The sequence below is a fragment of the Pagrus major genome, chromosome 22, assembly GCF_040436345.1.
Source record: "Pagrus major chromosome 22, Pma_NU_1.0".
NCBI classification, from domain to species: domain Eukaryota; kingdom Metazoa; phylum Chordata; class Actinopteri; order Spariformes; family Sparidae; genus Pagrus; species Pagrus major.
The window spans coordinates 16,838,649-16,854,779 of record NC_133236.1 but is presented as its reverse complement, the minus strand read 5'-3'; the positions used below and the strand labels follow the sequence as shown (position 1 = coordinate 16,854,779).

Genomic DNA, 16,131 nt, shown 5'->3' with positions numbered 1-16,131 from the left:
AGTTGCTGTATTCAAACATTTATTTTTTAATATTGACATGTCTAGCTTTGCATTTAACATCACGTATTGTTTTCAACATGGCATCAAAGGTTAAGTCTACATTTGTAAAAACATCTGTTCACTCTGATCATTACACCACCTCTTTACTTCATTTTTTATCCCTGCTTCATTTCAAACACTGATGTGACTCGATTATCAGATTTTACAGATTCTCTTGCTCTCATCCACACTGTTGAGTCTAAAAAGCTGATGACGTTCCAGGAATCAGCTTTATTACTGATAAAATGTCAGTTTTTAAGCTAAAATAAAGTTGACTTTTAGTCCACACCATCATAGCTGGAGTGGTGACTGAAATCAAAATATCACATAAAAATATCACATTAACCCTTTAAGATTCTGTCCAGGACTTAGGTCATCATTGTGAGCACCAACTGTTTGCAGCTACATCAGTGATCAAGAGGGTGAGTTAAGAATACATAGTCAGCTGGAGCCACTGCAAAGAACAAAAGAAAAACAAATATGAGCTCAAAAAGTTATATTTTGAAATTACACAACACTTTACACTGTAATGCAATCAAAAACAACAGTACCGGTGTAGATTGAACTTCATTGTACATTTGTAAGCTGTAGTTTGTGTTGCTGTTGTGTTGGACTGCACCACATATATAGTGAGCTTGTCTGATCATTTGTCTTTTGTTCTGATTGAGAGACCCGTTAAGGCAAAAACAAGATGTTATGCATTTAGCATAACTGTCCAGTAGGCTCCAAACAAGAATTGTCATTGGGAAAAGGAAAAGAGACTACCAGCATTAGTGTTTGTTTGAATTACTTGAATGTATATAAATAAATAAGATTTAAGTACAGTCTGATGCAATGACCAATAATGCGTACTACTTAATCTGACGCTTTCATCTAAAATCAGTTGCTACAGTTGTCAAGATGCCATCTATACATGTTGGCATTGCACACCTAATCGCAATTTTCTCCTGCTAACGGGCTGATTATGTCGTTATCCAGAGATAACAAAGTTCGTTTTCTCAAGATAACAAGATAATTAGCTTGAGATCTTTAGATAATTGCATTCAAATAATGACTTCTACATAAAAAACTTAGGATATCATGTTGTAAAAACCACTGAAACTGGCTTACCTCCAGGACATTGAGTTTGATGATTCCATCACCGTCTTTGTCAAAAGCATTGAAAGCCCCTGTAGAGACACAATACATTTGTCTTCATTAATCTCTTTAGAAATCTTAAACTAATAGAGTTGGCCGAAGCTGCAGTTAGTGAGACCTATGAGTTACATGTGTTAATGCAAAGATTCATAAAAAGGGGGGAAATATTGTGTATTCTTATCAGCAGTGACTCTGTTAAAAACTGCAGGTAAAGGGATGAAGTAAATCACTACGCCGATGACTACATCTTTTTCATTATAAAACACTTCAGTTCTGTAATAATTTGGTACTTGGTCCTGGTACTTACTGAACATGCCCTCTAGCCTCACAAAACAGCAGATGTAACTGTCAAAGTTGATGTTGAGGTGTTCGTCTGTGTAGCGCATGGCTATGATGTCATATAACTGGTTGTTGAGGTGAAACCCTTTGAGGACAAAACACAGATCAGGTACATGGTCAAAAGTTCATATCACGCTACAGATTTCCAAAAAGAGACTGGAAAGTATGGGATTTCTTACAAGAGTTAGGACAAAGCTGGGAACAAAATTTGAAATTGAACCTTTACACAGTATTATTATTATATTAAATCATATTGTGAACAGCCAGTCACTGACTATGTACTACCAGTGTTTTGAAAAGTTAAATTATTAGCTCTGAAAAATCATTGAATCTAAAAATAGAAATACACGGTAGTCAAGATCAATATCCTGTCAGTGTTTAAATCTTAAAAGGTATTTCTTTGATGCTGCTCACCTGCATCATTAACTGCGTTTCTCATCTCAAAACTACTGATGGAGCAGGTTTTGTCTTTATCGTAACGTTTGAAGATCAGCTGAAAGCACATGAGGATATTGACAGTCAGACTTGTAGATTTGTTGAACATGAGCAGAAGTTAAGGTTGGTAAAACGGTCCCACCTGCCACGCTTTGATCTTTCTCCACAAGTGTTTGAACTCCTGCAGGTTCAGCTTTCCTGTCCCATCAGTCTGAGAATAGTTCAGCCATGGAAAAACCATCAAAAGCACCAAATCTTCCTCTTTTTTGTGTGTTTTTTTAAACTACTGAATGAGATTATGATCGTGTCACCAAAGGTTCATTGACAATTCATTCTTAAATGTACTATTTACTAAATTCCAATTTACCAACGCTTTTGCTGAAAATAAAGGCATTACCTCCTACCTCCTCCGAGCCTTACCTCAGTGCTCTACAATAGCAGTACAGTCCATCGAAAATTTACAATCAGGTGAACCCAGCATATACACTTTTTTATACATGTTTTGTCAATAAAATGTTAATTTCATCTGGCGTAACATCTGAATTTCCTCTCTGGGGATTGATAGAGGATTATCTTATCTTGTCTTTTATCTTAAATAATTTATGTTTTACCCATTTACTGTATATAAAGATGAAAGCTCCCCAAAAGTGAAGCCAAAACGTGTTGATCGCCCCCTGATGGCTAGCTGCAGTATAAGTCATAAATCCCGCCACCTCCATGATAGCAGATGGGACATGGACCAAACTAAAAATTCAAAGTAGGCTACATGTCAAATAGATTTAGTTTCTGTCATTTAAGATTGTTCTTATCATGGTAATGTATCTTCAAGTGTTTATTTTTTTTCTGATAAGTTTGGTTTTTACTAATTATTTGAGGCTATAAAAAGAAGGTGTAATGTCACGATTGACAGCTGAGCCCTGCTCGCAATTGAGTCGACACCATTCCTCCACCGCCTCGTCACTACTGCGCACACTCTGGCTCCAAACATCACCACCGCAAGATGGCATCACTGGTATACGGGATATTTGGTTGCCAGCCTAAAGCATACAGGAAAAATGTTTTTCCTGTTAGTACTAAACCACAGGACAGAGTCGCCAACAGCCTGCTATTGTCACCTTCATACACCACTACACACGTTCCTCTAGCTTTACCCAACTGAAAGGATACATCCATCAGGGCAATCATGCTCCGACACGTCTCAAGGCTGAAACCCTCTGTCTTTATTTCACTATCTGTGGAAAAGGACAGCTTGGTATGAATGATCAGCACATGAAAAAGACTGCAATAATGATCTTAAGGGGGACTTATTATGCTGATGTGTTTTTGAGCATTAGACCATGTAAACCTATTCTAGAAGTAACCCAAAATAAATTTATGAACCTAAAAATGAACATAATATGTCTCCTGTAATCTTTCCAGTGTACTCACGTTTGGCGAGGACATTCTTCATGACCTTCATGAGTTCGTTGGCACAGATCTGCATGTCCTGATAGAGGGAGGATGTATTTAATATATATTAAATATTTCACTCAGACTTCCACGCCTGTGTTCTCCTCATTATCTCTTTTAAACACTCTCTCCTCTCTGTGTACTCACCTCACCAGCAATCTGTTGGTAAATGACTTTGAACTGTTTTTCCTCTTCAGTCTCTTCCTCGGGTTCAAGTAGTTTTCGCTGAGGGACAGATAAGGAAGAATCAATTTATAAACCCAGTTACTGGTACAAAAAAATAATTCTGAAATGCTTTCAAGATTCAGGAAAAATTAACCACTGAGTAGTTTTAATATATGAAAAATAAGACTGTAGATCCACTCCATCATAGCAGTGAGCACTAACTACTTTTTGAAAAGTAACAAAGTACATTTGTTCAAGTACTTCACTTGAGTATGTGTACTTTACTTGAATGATTCCATTTTCTGCCACTTTATACCTCTACTCCACAACATTTTAGAGGTCGATATTGTACTATTATATATCCACTAAAATAATGTGCAACTTTAGCTCCTACAGTAGTTACTTTGGAAATTCAGAGTAGTAATATTAATTAAATAAATTATGGTTTAATATTAGAAATTAAGATAAAAATGTATTGTCCCATAACATAATGTAACATAACATAACATAACATAACATAACATAACATAACATAACATAACATAACATAACATAACATAACATAACAACTACATTTAGTGATTAGCTCTGAATGCATTTCCTTATAGTACCAGAGGAGAGCAGCACGTTAGAGAAAGACATAGACGGCTTGGCCTGTATATACTGAGGCCTTACAGGAAAACAGGTGCAGCTCAGCCACTTGAGACCTGCTGGCTTCAGACTCGATTGTTTCATTCCCACCAATGTTATTTGACCTGGTCAAGATTGCATTTCAGAGCCGTCAGTCTCCAGAAATTACGACAGGGCAAAGGTCTCTGGATGCTACGTGCTGTGTGGCTGCAGTGTTGGTGTTTTGGCTTAACTATAACACTTTTGCTCCTTTGATTACCTTTGGTTTCTTCTTCTTTTCTCCCAGAATGCCGTCATGCTCGATTTCTTTGTTGGCTCGTGCTCTGTCTGACACAAATACAATAGGCTGGCATGTGGGTAATGGCAGTGGTTGGAAAGAGGAGAGAGGGGTTATAAGAGACAGAAAAGACAGAGTTAATTTATAGTTACTCCACTTGTTATAATCTATTCATGCGATTATGACACAAACTATAACTGCCAGCACTGACATAATGGAATGAAGCAGCGAGGAAGTTTGAAAGCAGCCTAACAAAGCTATTGCCACTTGCATTCATTACCTTTTCTTTCTTTTTCTTTTCTTGCTGATGGCCAATAAGACAAGGAGGGACAGAAGGATGAAATGAGATGAAAAGGAGGAAAACACTAATTTTCAAGTCTGTTAGTTACTCTTGTGGGGAAAATCAATGAGTGAACTCATGGTATGAATTGGGACAAGACAGAGAGATTTCAAGAGGTAGATGAAGTATGCATGCTACACTACTGGAGTGTACAATATATCAAAGTCAAACTGACAGTGCAGTGTTACAGACGTGATACTCTTGTTGGAGTAAGAAGCCTAATATTGTTTTCAATAGTAGGGGCCAACAGTATGGAGGACTGAACCTGCCAAAATCAAAATCAAATAAATAAATAAATGGCTCAATAAAGATATTATCTGCTGTTAAATGCACCAAAAATGCACAAAAGGGTCAAGTACAGTTCATTACACAGGAATTCAGGTACTGTTGTATGGGGGACTGAAAAAACTAAACTAAAACTAAATAAAGAAATAAATAACTGCTTGATAAATAAGTAAATATGCCATTGAATGCACCAAAAATAATATTAGAAATAAATATTTTTTTAAAATGTGACACAAATTGATTTTTTTTTTAAATTTGTATTTAATCCATTTAAAATGTATTTACATATTTATCTACTTCCTTGTTTAATTTTCCATTTCATTTATTCGTTCACCAATTTTATTTATTTAAGTTTTAAAAAAAATATTTTTCATTTTGCAAGATAAAACATAATTCAATAAATAAATACATAAATTAATAGATTAAAAATGTATAAATAAAACAGTAAAACAAATGAAATAAATAGGGGAATTTATACAATGGTAAATAAACTCAGATGCAAATTAAAACAGAAATGTCAATTTATGTCACATTTTATAGATTTATTAATACCTACATTTCTTTTAAATATTATTTATATTATTACATATAATAGTATATTTATTCATTGAGCATTTATTTATTTATTTTTTATTTTGTCAGTTTAAGTGCTCCATACAACAGCACCTGAATACCTGTGTCACGAACTGTACCTGTGCATTTGTCCGTGAAAATGAATGAATCGTTGTTCTACTTCCTAGATTCTCTGATACATTTAAATTAATACAAATTTTAAAAAAGTGTATAGCAACTGAAAGCAGTTGAGTTTCTAAATACATTTTTAAATGGTGTCTGGTGTTTTTAAGCCCAGAGGTTTGTTCTGAGTCCTTTCTCCACTGCGATATCAGTCAGAAATATCAACATACATTATGACCCCACTTCTTCTTCAATCACTTTACAAACCTGCGTTCCGTCAGAGCCGATCATGTTCTCCGCTTCCCTATGAAGAAACACAGACACATTAGGATCCCTGCCATTTATTGTTGGACTTCATTTCAAGGCTTTGATATATTTTGCACTTTTACGGTGAGCCCTCCCCAAAAATAACATCAGCTGCACCCCCAAATATGGCCTGCGACCCTCGGTGGTCCTTACTCAGACGTGCTCTGCTTCTCAGAGAAGACCCTGAGAATGAACTCTCCCTCTTGATGAGGTTCAAAGGTCGTAGGGATGATGACATACTCTCCTGGGGGGAGACAGAACCGCTCCGTGACCTCCCGCAGGTTAATGTAGGTCTTGCATTTAGCCTTGGAGGCTGTGTACAAGAAGAAGTCCTTCTGCAGATGCTGGTTCTGTCCACACATCTATGATTGGAAAGAAATCAGAGAAAGCATGGAAATAGTGAACGTTGGTGGGCTGGAAATGACTTCCACAAATAAGGAAAGTAGTTCAAAAATGTCAGGAAATAAGTGTTTTTCTTGTTGGTCTAGTCTGTTGAAAAAACAAAGCGTAAAAACTAAAAGTTGTGGGTTCATGGAGGATTATGTGCTGGACTATTTCTTGGCCGAGTGCGAGTGCAGCAAGTTCTTAGACAGAGACAGGCTGGCCCCGCTTCAGATCATTATGCTATGCTAAGCTAACTGGCTGCTGGTGTTAGCTTTATATTCAGCGTACAGATAAAACACGATTTTTCCCAAAATGTAAAACTTTTTCTTTAATAATGCTTCTTCCACATTTAGGAGTAGAGTTGTACTGTGAACATAGAGGTTTCAACCTCTACTACTACCACCACATGTACTGTTAAATCAAACACAGACACACAAACAAACAGGACTCTCTGCAGATACAGTGTCAATGCTGTGAAAGCACTGACTTCATTAAATAACATCCTTCTCCAACATGGGCATACCTCTTTCGGGACCTGCAGACACAAAGAAGAAGTTAAGTTTAACTCCAGTAAGTGTACATCAGCTTATCCAGTGTCTTAGGAAGACTGAGTGATATAGGGTCATGTCCTCAGTACCTGGTAGATGGAAAATCCGATGGTGAGGAATCTGGCCCCTTGATGACGCTGCATCCTTCGACCTTTCTGCATCAGAGCCACGACGAGAGTGCATGCCACGTTCCCGTCCTCTGGGTCGTCATCCTCTTCGTACAGCTTCAGCCGATACTGAGGGTTCGTCCAGAACGTTTCTGTAAAACACAAGAGGTAAAAACAGAAAAATTAGATAAATATTGGCGTTTAGAGGATTAAAAGCTGCAATAAAAGCTGGAAGTAGAAAACAGCAAGGGCCCACCTGGGAAGTTCCTGCAGCCTCCAGCAGAGCTGCCTCTCACCCAGCGACCCTCATTGACGGACACCGTCCAGCTGTGTCTTTCATCACCCTGCAGTGTGTCGGGGGTCAGGTTACACATCTCCAGCTTGGTGAAGTTCCTCTTAAAATCATCAAAAGACATCCTGGAGGGGAACATGAAAGAGGAAGCTTGTAGGGGAGGAAACTTTTTGGAAGAAAAAAAAAAAAAAACCTCCTCTGGTTTCTTCCATTTTACCCACATTTGAGAGGTCTTAAGAAAAAGTCTTTGTTACATCTTATGGGAGGCAACTACAAAGCTAAATTAATATTTTATTTTGACAAGGAAAAACACAAGGATTTGAGACTGTTAGACTGACAACACGTGTATAGTTAACTAATACTGAACATGTTAGCAATTAAAAGTACAGCTGAGGCTGATAGTGATCGGTGTGAAGACTCCCAATGACAAAGAAGTTTTGAGTTTCATGATTATGTAGTTGATTTTACTCTGGACTAAATTGCTCTACTAAACTACTCACCAGAACTCACTCGCCTCTATCGTCTGTTTCTTTAGGTTTTCCTTGTCTGCGGTGGAAATGGTCGACCATTCCTTCGAACTGTGGAAAAACAAAATCAAAGGAATAATAAAGAGTAAAGGAAGACTATCACAGTGCAGCATCAGTTAGGCCTTGGTCATATTTTTGGAAATAATTCCCTGTTTTTGAGAATAAAGACAACAATCAACAACACTATTGGATTTCATTCATCATAATAAAATATTTATGATGCTGGCAAATGTAGAAACCTTATACATCTTAGCTCTATTCAGTAAGAAGCTTCATATAAACAGAATTATTGCAAAAATGACATAGTTTCATAATAATATAAAGTTTTTAAAAAAATCCTACTTTGCACTCCATGGTCCTTTCCACAGCACGAAACCCCAGGGATTGCGCAGGCGAATCAGGCGAACTTTGGTGTTCTTTGCAACTTCGTCACACTAGAAACAAAAACCAACCTGTTTGCATTACTTTAAAAGGTCTTCCCTCACAAACAAATGTGCATTTTGAGTACGTAGACATTTTACTTTACCTCCGCCAGGCCGATGATGGAGTAGGCATGACCCCTCACCAGCCCCAGATTTGTCCGACTCTCCAGTTCACTGGCTGAAAAAACCTGAAAAACAGATACAACACACATCAGAGCAAAATTCAGACTGGACAGACATTTTGAGGTGATACATCTCGCTAAAAGATATTCTTTATTAATGTACTTATTCTGAACTTGATGGTTACAATTTAGGTTTTCTGAAATCAAATGAAAAAAGATTTGAGGTACTTTAACTTTAGTTTTTCTTTCATGCTCCTTTCTACTTCTACTCCACTATAATTCAGAGGGAAATATTTGACAGCTTTAGTTACGAGTTACTTTACAAATTGATACTGCATACAAAACTGACAAAGAGCTCACAATAATGTATAAATCTAATGTTTTGTTATAAATTAAACTACACAAATGTATATGAAAGTACATCTAGAATTACTTTTGGATTAATCAATTAGTCGATTGACAGATAATTAATCACTTTGTTGACAGTCATTTTTCATACAGTACAATTTCATGGTTACAGCTTCAAGAATTTAAGGATTATTTTGATCCACTTTGAATAATTATGAGGTTTATTCTGTTGGTAGAGTCACAGGGGCCATTTTTCTGCGTTGAGCACTTAAAGTACATTTTCCTTATCATATGCACATACTTGTGCAGGACTTTCACATGTGATATAGTATTTTTAACATTGTGGTATCAGTATTAGGTCTTTTATTTAAGTAAAAGTATATTAATACTATTTCCACCTCTAGATACCTCTATCTAGAGGTACAGGCTGAAAATAATTGTATCTATATAAATAAATGTTTACTGATGAGGTTTATTTTTCTATTTTTTACATGTCCACCTCTTCCTTCTTGCAGCTGATGTTGAATTAGATTTTTTTATATTTCAGTCAGTGTTGTGTTAGTGATGCTTTCATCGCTGCACTTTGTGACTTCTCCCGGTCTTTACTTCACTCTTTTCATGACCACTCACATCTATGGAGCAGCCCATTAGCGAGCCTCTCTGCAGCGCCTTCCTCATGATGTTGTAGAGCTCTTTGGGCGCCTCAGACAGCTCGAAGAACTCGGTAACGCCACCCGTGAAATCCTCCATGGCTTCCAAAGTGTTGCCCCCTTTCAGTGCCTCATAAGACCCGTGCAACCTGAGAGAGAGGTCAATCATTCCTGTCAATGCGCTGACATATAGTGTATGACATGTAAGGCATGGATTCTACACTGTGTCTGCTGCCAATTTGTGAAACATGAGGACAGAGGAGTTGTGTGCCGGGTTGCTTAATGAGACACTTAGCTCAAAATTGAATCTTAAAGATTGTTTCAGCTGAAATAAGTCCAAATATTATGCATGTGAGACAAGAGCTCATTAGTTTGAAGCATCAGTCATCTTCTTTTAAGATCAAGTGGCATTATTTTGATGTCAGTGGGGTGATTTTCCTTGTGTCTTCACTGATACTGATGAAAACCGGTGACTTTGCATCTAAAACACCTGAAATTGTTTCATGTTCACCAGGCTTTCACTGTCCTCACAAGAACTGAAGACACCGAACTCAGCTTAATGAAATAACATCATGGAGAGCTTTGCAGTGGACATTAACAGACTGTACTTACTTTGCGTAAGCTTTTTCCAAAAGAGCGCTCCAGAACTCGTTCTTCCTGAAAGATTTGGTGAAAACCAGCTGGTTGTTGCAGGTGGGGATGCGGTCGTCCACAACCACATCGATCCATTCGCCATAACGCCAGAACTGAGTATCAGAAGAAAGAACAGATTTAAAACATGCAGTGATTAGACAGAGGATCATTTATCACTGAGTGAAGAAAAGCTCATGTCAGATTTTCGATTATCAGTTGATTCACATCTGTTAAACAAGGTCTGTTAAAACATTTGAAAAAATGTATAATGTCTGCCAACTACTTTGCTGTTTTGGGGGGCATTCTCGGCAGAAAGCGTAGTTTCCATAATGTTGAACTATTTCTTTAAAAGTAAGGCTCCTTAAAATTTTGTTGTTAAACAATTATGACTTAGATACAAACTAAATGGGACATTTTACAGTTAAACAATAAACTTCATAAAACTCAGTGCTCTATGGTGGACAAACTATGTAAATGGAAACATTCTTTAAATTATCTGCAACTTACAGTTATCTTCTGTCCTGCAATTTTCTGTTAATATCTTAAACCGAAATAACACACAAAAAAATCATATGTGCTCTCCCCTTTTCTACTGCCTTTAAATGTGTTTACTTTTTCCTATTGTCCCACCTGTTGTGTGTCTTGTATGCACAATTGCACTTTACCCCACCAGGGGATTAATAGTAAGTAAAAAATAATAAGTATTTAGTATTGTATCGTATGGAAGCGTATCGTATCGTACTGTATGGAAGTGCATCATATCGTATCGTATCGTATCGTATCGTACAATTATGAATATTATATTCCATTTCTGTCATAGATCCTTCTACATCCTACACACTGGACCTTTAAGAGCCACTACCACAAAATGCACAATATGTCAAACATCCGTTTAAAAACCTGGAAATGGAAGATGCCGGCGTAGTTCTCAGTGAAGCTCTGATCGGGGGGAATCACTCTGTACAGCAGCTTCTCATTCACCGTCAGACAGGCGATGGCAGCCAGCAACCAGCAGTCACCTGTCAACAGCAGATTCATGAGCTATGAAAACACTTGATCCAGGCATACCGCTTCGTGAAGTGCCGCAGTTGTCACAGATTAAAACTACATTGCTGCAGGTGTCATCAACATCACCCAGGTATATGGGGTACGGTTAATTCTCAGTTACTGCAGCTGTTCAGCATATTCACAACTCTAGTTTCCATCCCACATGTCTTGGCTGTACTTTACTTTGTTGCCATGTCTCCCAACAGGACTTCATCTGCTCGTACAGAAGGTATAAGTAGCTGTCTTAAGCTGAGACACGTTTGAAGTTTTTCACTGTAAAAAACTTAATTTGCACAATCTTTTGTAGAACATCGATCAGACACTGAAAGCAGCTGAATTAGTTGTTTCTCTCTACCTTTGTTGGTTATGGAGGGTTTTAAGGGCCAAAACTAAATATATAAATACACAAATAATTGTATAGTTAAATGTCTAAATAAATGAATAATAACATAATTACATAACAAAAAAGAAAAAAGTAATGCTTAATGAACATATCATTTTATATTTAAATGCTTAAATAAATGAACAAATAAATAATAAAAACATTATTTATTTATTTATTTACAATGACAATTAAGCACAAATTAATTTATTATTCATTCATTTATTTATTTCAGCATTTTATTATACAACTATGTATTTATTCATTTATTTAGGCATTTAATTAAACTATTATTTAAGTATCTATATTTCTATTTATATATTTCGTTTTGGCCCTCAAGACCCTCCACAGTCAGTAAATTTGTTTTCTATCACATTCTTATTTTTATTCTTTTTCTTAATTAAACATTAAATTAAAGGACTTTTCAAGGACTTTCCAGGCCTAATTCCGTCAAATTCAAAGACACAACACAGCATAATTTGACACATGACTCAAGGGTATTCGTTACTTGACTGAGAACTAATGAGAACTAGAAGGCTTTACAGAACAATTAAAAAAACTGAATACTATTTATTAAAAAATGATTATTTTTCCTAAAATTCACCATAAAGGTTTGATATATAGCCTGGAGAATCAGGGAAAGTAGATCAGTTATTTCAGTTCCCCATTCCAGTTCCACTCCCCAACAGCACGGTGCACTTCAGTACTTGTGAATCACTTGTTCGAAAGCAGAAACTGTTTAAATGTTACCCAATTCTCCCTGACAGATGTCTGTCCGGTTGGCTCCATCTATGATGAACTGGGGGTTTTCACAAATTTCCTGTCAGAGAGAAAAACAGAGAGTTAGAGGTTGTGATTTATGAGCATGTTGCAAAATATCAACCCCACAGTTCACATAATTTTTCTCACTGTGAAATGAGATGAAATGAAAGATGCATTATTGCCATTTTTAAATGTATTGATCCAATCTCTATAACGAGGAAAAATACTCCAGCAAGACAACTCGTTGTCAAAAAGACATATCAGGTAATGTTGCTCCTCGGACAAAAATGCTTACTGCCATTCACCGTCACTGGATAATAATAATACTGAATCTAATAGATGATTAGAAACCTCAATCATGTCTTTAATTTGTTTTGTTCACTTTCAACTCAGCACCTGCACTTTTTTAGGCTTTTCTGTGCATGTATACTCCTATTTTTTTACATCATTTTGGTATTGGTCAACATCTAAAACCTCACAACGATTTAAAATCTGTATTTACAAATCAACACCTGACATGATTCATAATATGAGGACTTGACCCTGAAACTGAAAGCGAGTGGGAGAAATTCCCCTGGCTGACTCGGACCTGCCTGGACCATGACCCCCCCTCTGCATTCGCTGCACATTAATGAGAAAGCAGCTGGTGGAGGTCGCCTGGTCACGACCCTTTACTCGTCTAAACAAGTGATAACGTCGTGCTGAATGCAAAGAAGCCTTCACCTCATAACTATGTATTTCTGTCAGGGCAGAGTTATGGACTGTGTCTCTGGTCCTACTGGAAATGACTAAATTATTATCCATCTCTATCATATATTCACACTCTTACTGAATGAATTTTATGATTTATTCTTCTCATTCTTTGACCTCTGGAAGGTTTTACAGGGTATGTTTGTGTTTACATGAGCTCATATTCCTTGTTGCTGTGAGAGAGATTTCCTGTTGGATGATTGCATGGTCTCTTTTTATTTCTGTTCAACAATTGTGCTATTCTTTTTCTATTTTCTTGAAAATATTGGATATTGTTGGTCTTCAAGGGGAGATACTACACATGAAATCTTGTTTTTTTCCCAGTGAATCTTGAGATTTTGGGGCCATTTTGCTTCATAACATGCCTCTTTCAGATTAGTTTAAAGAAAACTTAAAATATAGATATTCAGGTGTTTATTTTAGTTCAGATTTCTGTTCTTGAAATGTATGCAAATTGGTGCAGCATTTGATAAAACATTGTTTGATCAGAGAACATAAAATACAAAAAATAACTGTCTTTATGTAGATTTATTAAAAACATGGCAAAAATGGATTTTGTGTCTGTATTTTCTGATTTATGGAGTGATAAAAAGCGATATTCAAAATTCCCTCTGTAAAACTTTTGCCTCTGATGTGTCAACAAAATTAAACAAGAATTTTGAACTTGGCTTCACTTAATGGCCAGATTTTGGTTCTGGAAATTTAAGCAAATTAGCCAATATGTAATTAGATAATGCATCATTAAACTACAAACTACTTTTCACCTGTTGCGTCTGCCCGTTAGACCTTTTGAAACCCGTCTGGATAAACAAGTTGTGCACACTTATCAGGCAGAAAACGAAACAGCATTTTCTTACACCTAAAAAATACTCAGTTTCAAGAGTTATAGTGATAGAAATAAAGAGGGGGATAGAAGGGATGGAATAAAGATATCAGAAACATGTTTTGATTCAGGAGCTTCACAGCAGTGACTGTGTTTCCCCTCATCACACGACTAACCGTAACTGAGGTCGTACAAACGCTGCCTCATGTTCCTGATTTAGAGCTGCTCTCCTGCTGACCCCCTGGATGGGATTCATGTATCACTAATCTCAGCCGAATAGCCGGAGCTGCATTCATCATCAGTCATTAGGCAACGATCAAGTTTCAGATTCATGTTACACTGAATCATTGCTATGCTCAGTCCGTCACATGTGTTGACTCGAATTAGAATAAAAACATATACATGACACATACAATAATGTAATATTGTGGGAATTCATCTTTCTTAAGTTTCCTCTCCAATCACACAAACCTGAGAGAAATTAACAGTCAAGCTCATACTGGGCAGTGATCGAAAGTAACTAAGTACTTTTACTCAAGTACAATTTGAAGCGCTTGCACTTTACTTAAGTATTTCTCTATTTAATGCTGCTTAAAAAAAACCTCTTTTGCTTGTTCATCATTTTAGGAAAGGCACTTCATTTGCTTTAATGCCCAGAATTTAACAAGAGGATTTTTAGGCCTACCACTCCCAAGTCTTTGAGGTAAATATAAAAAAAAACACAGCCAGTTAGCTTAGCATAAAGACTGTAAGGATAAGGACTTCCCTTTATCTTCTGCAATTTCATGTTAATATCTAAAATCAATAAATAACGCCTCAGAATGATATGTTGAGCACATATAAATGGGTATATATAACATACCCATATATATGGGTACTTCACTACATTTACCTGGCGTCTGTAGTTACTTGAAGATTAAGATTTTGCAAAAATATATGAAAGTTTTTTTTCCAGATTTAACTACCGACAGTAAATTAAGTCGAGCCCGACCATTATATCCAGCCTATCACTGATATATCTGTATTTGCAGATACAGTTTGGGTTTTTTAGAGATAATAACACAGAAAAAGATGCTCGGGGGAAACATAATTATTCAACTCCCTGGAGAAATGGACTGTTTCAGTGCACTGATGTCATTTTGGACAATAAGGTTTACTGTTAAACTGTAAAATATCCTCGTCACAACTGTTCAATAACAACATATTAGGGCTCATTGCAAAAAAATGTGTCAACCAATACCCTGATATTGCGATCTTATTGAAGTGCACTTGTGTTAAACAGCTCACCCTCGACAAAAACATTCGCTAGAAAAAAGCTACTTATGCATTAATAATAATAATGATCTGTTGATATACAAACTATAACTTAGTCTAATATATATGCTGATATAACAGTCTGATACAGATCATCTTGACTTGAAAGAGCTCTCTCATTTTTGCTCATAACACTGTAACAGAGTACTTTTACTTTGTGTGTAGCTACTTGAGTGTTGTTTCAGGGTTTGTGTCATTTATTGTGTATTTATTGTGCACTTTGAGTCAACAGTGCAGGACGAAACTAAATATCTTCTGCTAGAATTCAGGGCTAAGTCAGAACCATTTGTGTTGGAAGACCTCCTGTGTGAGAGTCAGCTGTCTGTGATTGTAGAAGGTGACGACCCAGAGCTATGCGCCCACAACCATGTGGCCACCCCACTCATGTGTTGTGGAGGAAGTGGTGAGAAACACAGGGACTTTAGAGAAGAGCCCCTTTTGCGTGGCACACGACCAGCACTCACCGAGGGACGCTTCCACTCGATCTTCATGGCAGACTTGTGGCTGTAGAAGAGCGAGGAGTCGTTTGCGGGGAACAGAGGGTCTTCAAACACCACCTTCTTCTTCACGTATTTGTCTCGCAGTTCCAAGAAAGTCTTGAGACGCTTGGCATCCTTGACAGCCTCGTTTCTGCTTAGAATCGCAGAGTAGATCGAGTTAGTCCCAGCGGGAGGGTATTCAGCTTTGTCATCAGGCCCATGTGATGCTTCAGTCTCATAAAGCGCTTTCACCTTTGTGTCTTCAACCAGAGGAACTTTACCTTTATATGTCTCGTCCCCCATTTTATCAGTGAACACTTCAGCCTTTGGTGTTTCTGTTTCAAAGTCAGTTTATAAAGTGCAAAAAAAAAAAGAAAAAGAAACCCAGGAGTCCTTCCTTATGTGTGGAAACAGAGCTTCAACTTGCAAAACGGCCCAAAGAAACTTCCTGTGTCCTCTGTAAT

General features: G+C 37.0%; 1 protein-coding gene across 1 annotated transcript; it reads right to left on the bottom strand.

Moving 5' to 3' along the window:
• Positions 1-2: 2 nt before the first annotated feature.
• On the bottom strand, positions 3-16,025 carry capn3b (calpain 3b). Its single transcript, XM_073492372.1, has 23 exons — positions 15,653-16,025; positions 12,290-12,359; positions 11,011-11,129; positions 10,090-10,223; positions 9,458-9,626; positions 8,462-8,545; positions 8,278-8,369; positions 7,909-7,986; positions 7,373-7,533; positions 7,099-7,268; positions 6,985-6,996; positions 6,231-6,439; positions 6,039-6,075; positions 4,752-4,775; positions 4,454-4,540; positions 3,547-3,624; positions 3,379-3,436; positions 3,118-3,182; positions 2,093-2,161; positions 1,930-2,008; positions 1,484-1,600; positions 1,150-1,208; positions 3-493 (listed from the first exon to the last, which is right to left on the bottom strand). The coding sequence occupies exons 1-23, from the start codon at positions 15,968-15,970 to the stop codon at positions 467-469; spliced, it is 2,316 nt and encodes a 771-aa protein (XP_073348473.1). The 5' UTR covers positions 15,971-16,025; the 3' UTR covers positions 3-466.
• Positions 16,026-16,131: the final 106 nt, after the last annotated feature.

Excerpts from the sequence above, each read along its gene's own strand:
- capn3b (XM_073492372.1), bottom strand. The coding sequence starts at position 15,970 with ATGGGGGACGAGACATATAAAGGTAAAGTTCCTCTGGTTGAAGACACA. Across the intron at positions 9,627-10,089 it reads TTGGAAAAAGCTTACGCAAA|GTTGCACGGGTCTTATGAGG; the intron begins GTAAGTACAGTC and ends CCTCTCTCTCAG. Across the intron at positions 8,370-8,461 it reads CCATCATCGGCCTGGCGGAG|TGTGACGAAGTTGCAAAGAA; the intron begins GTAAAGTAAAAT and ends TTTTGTTTCTAG.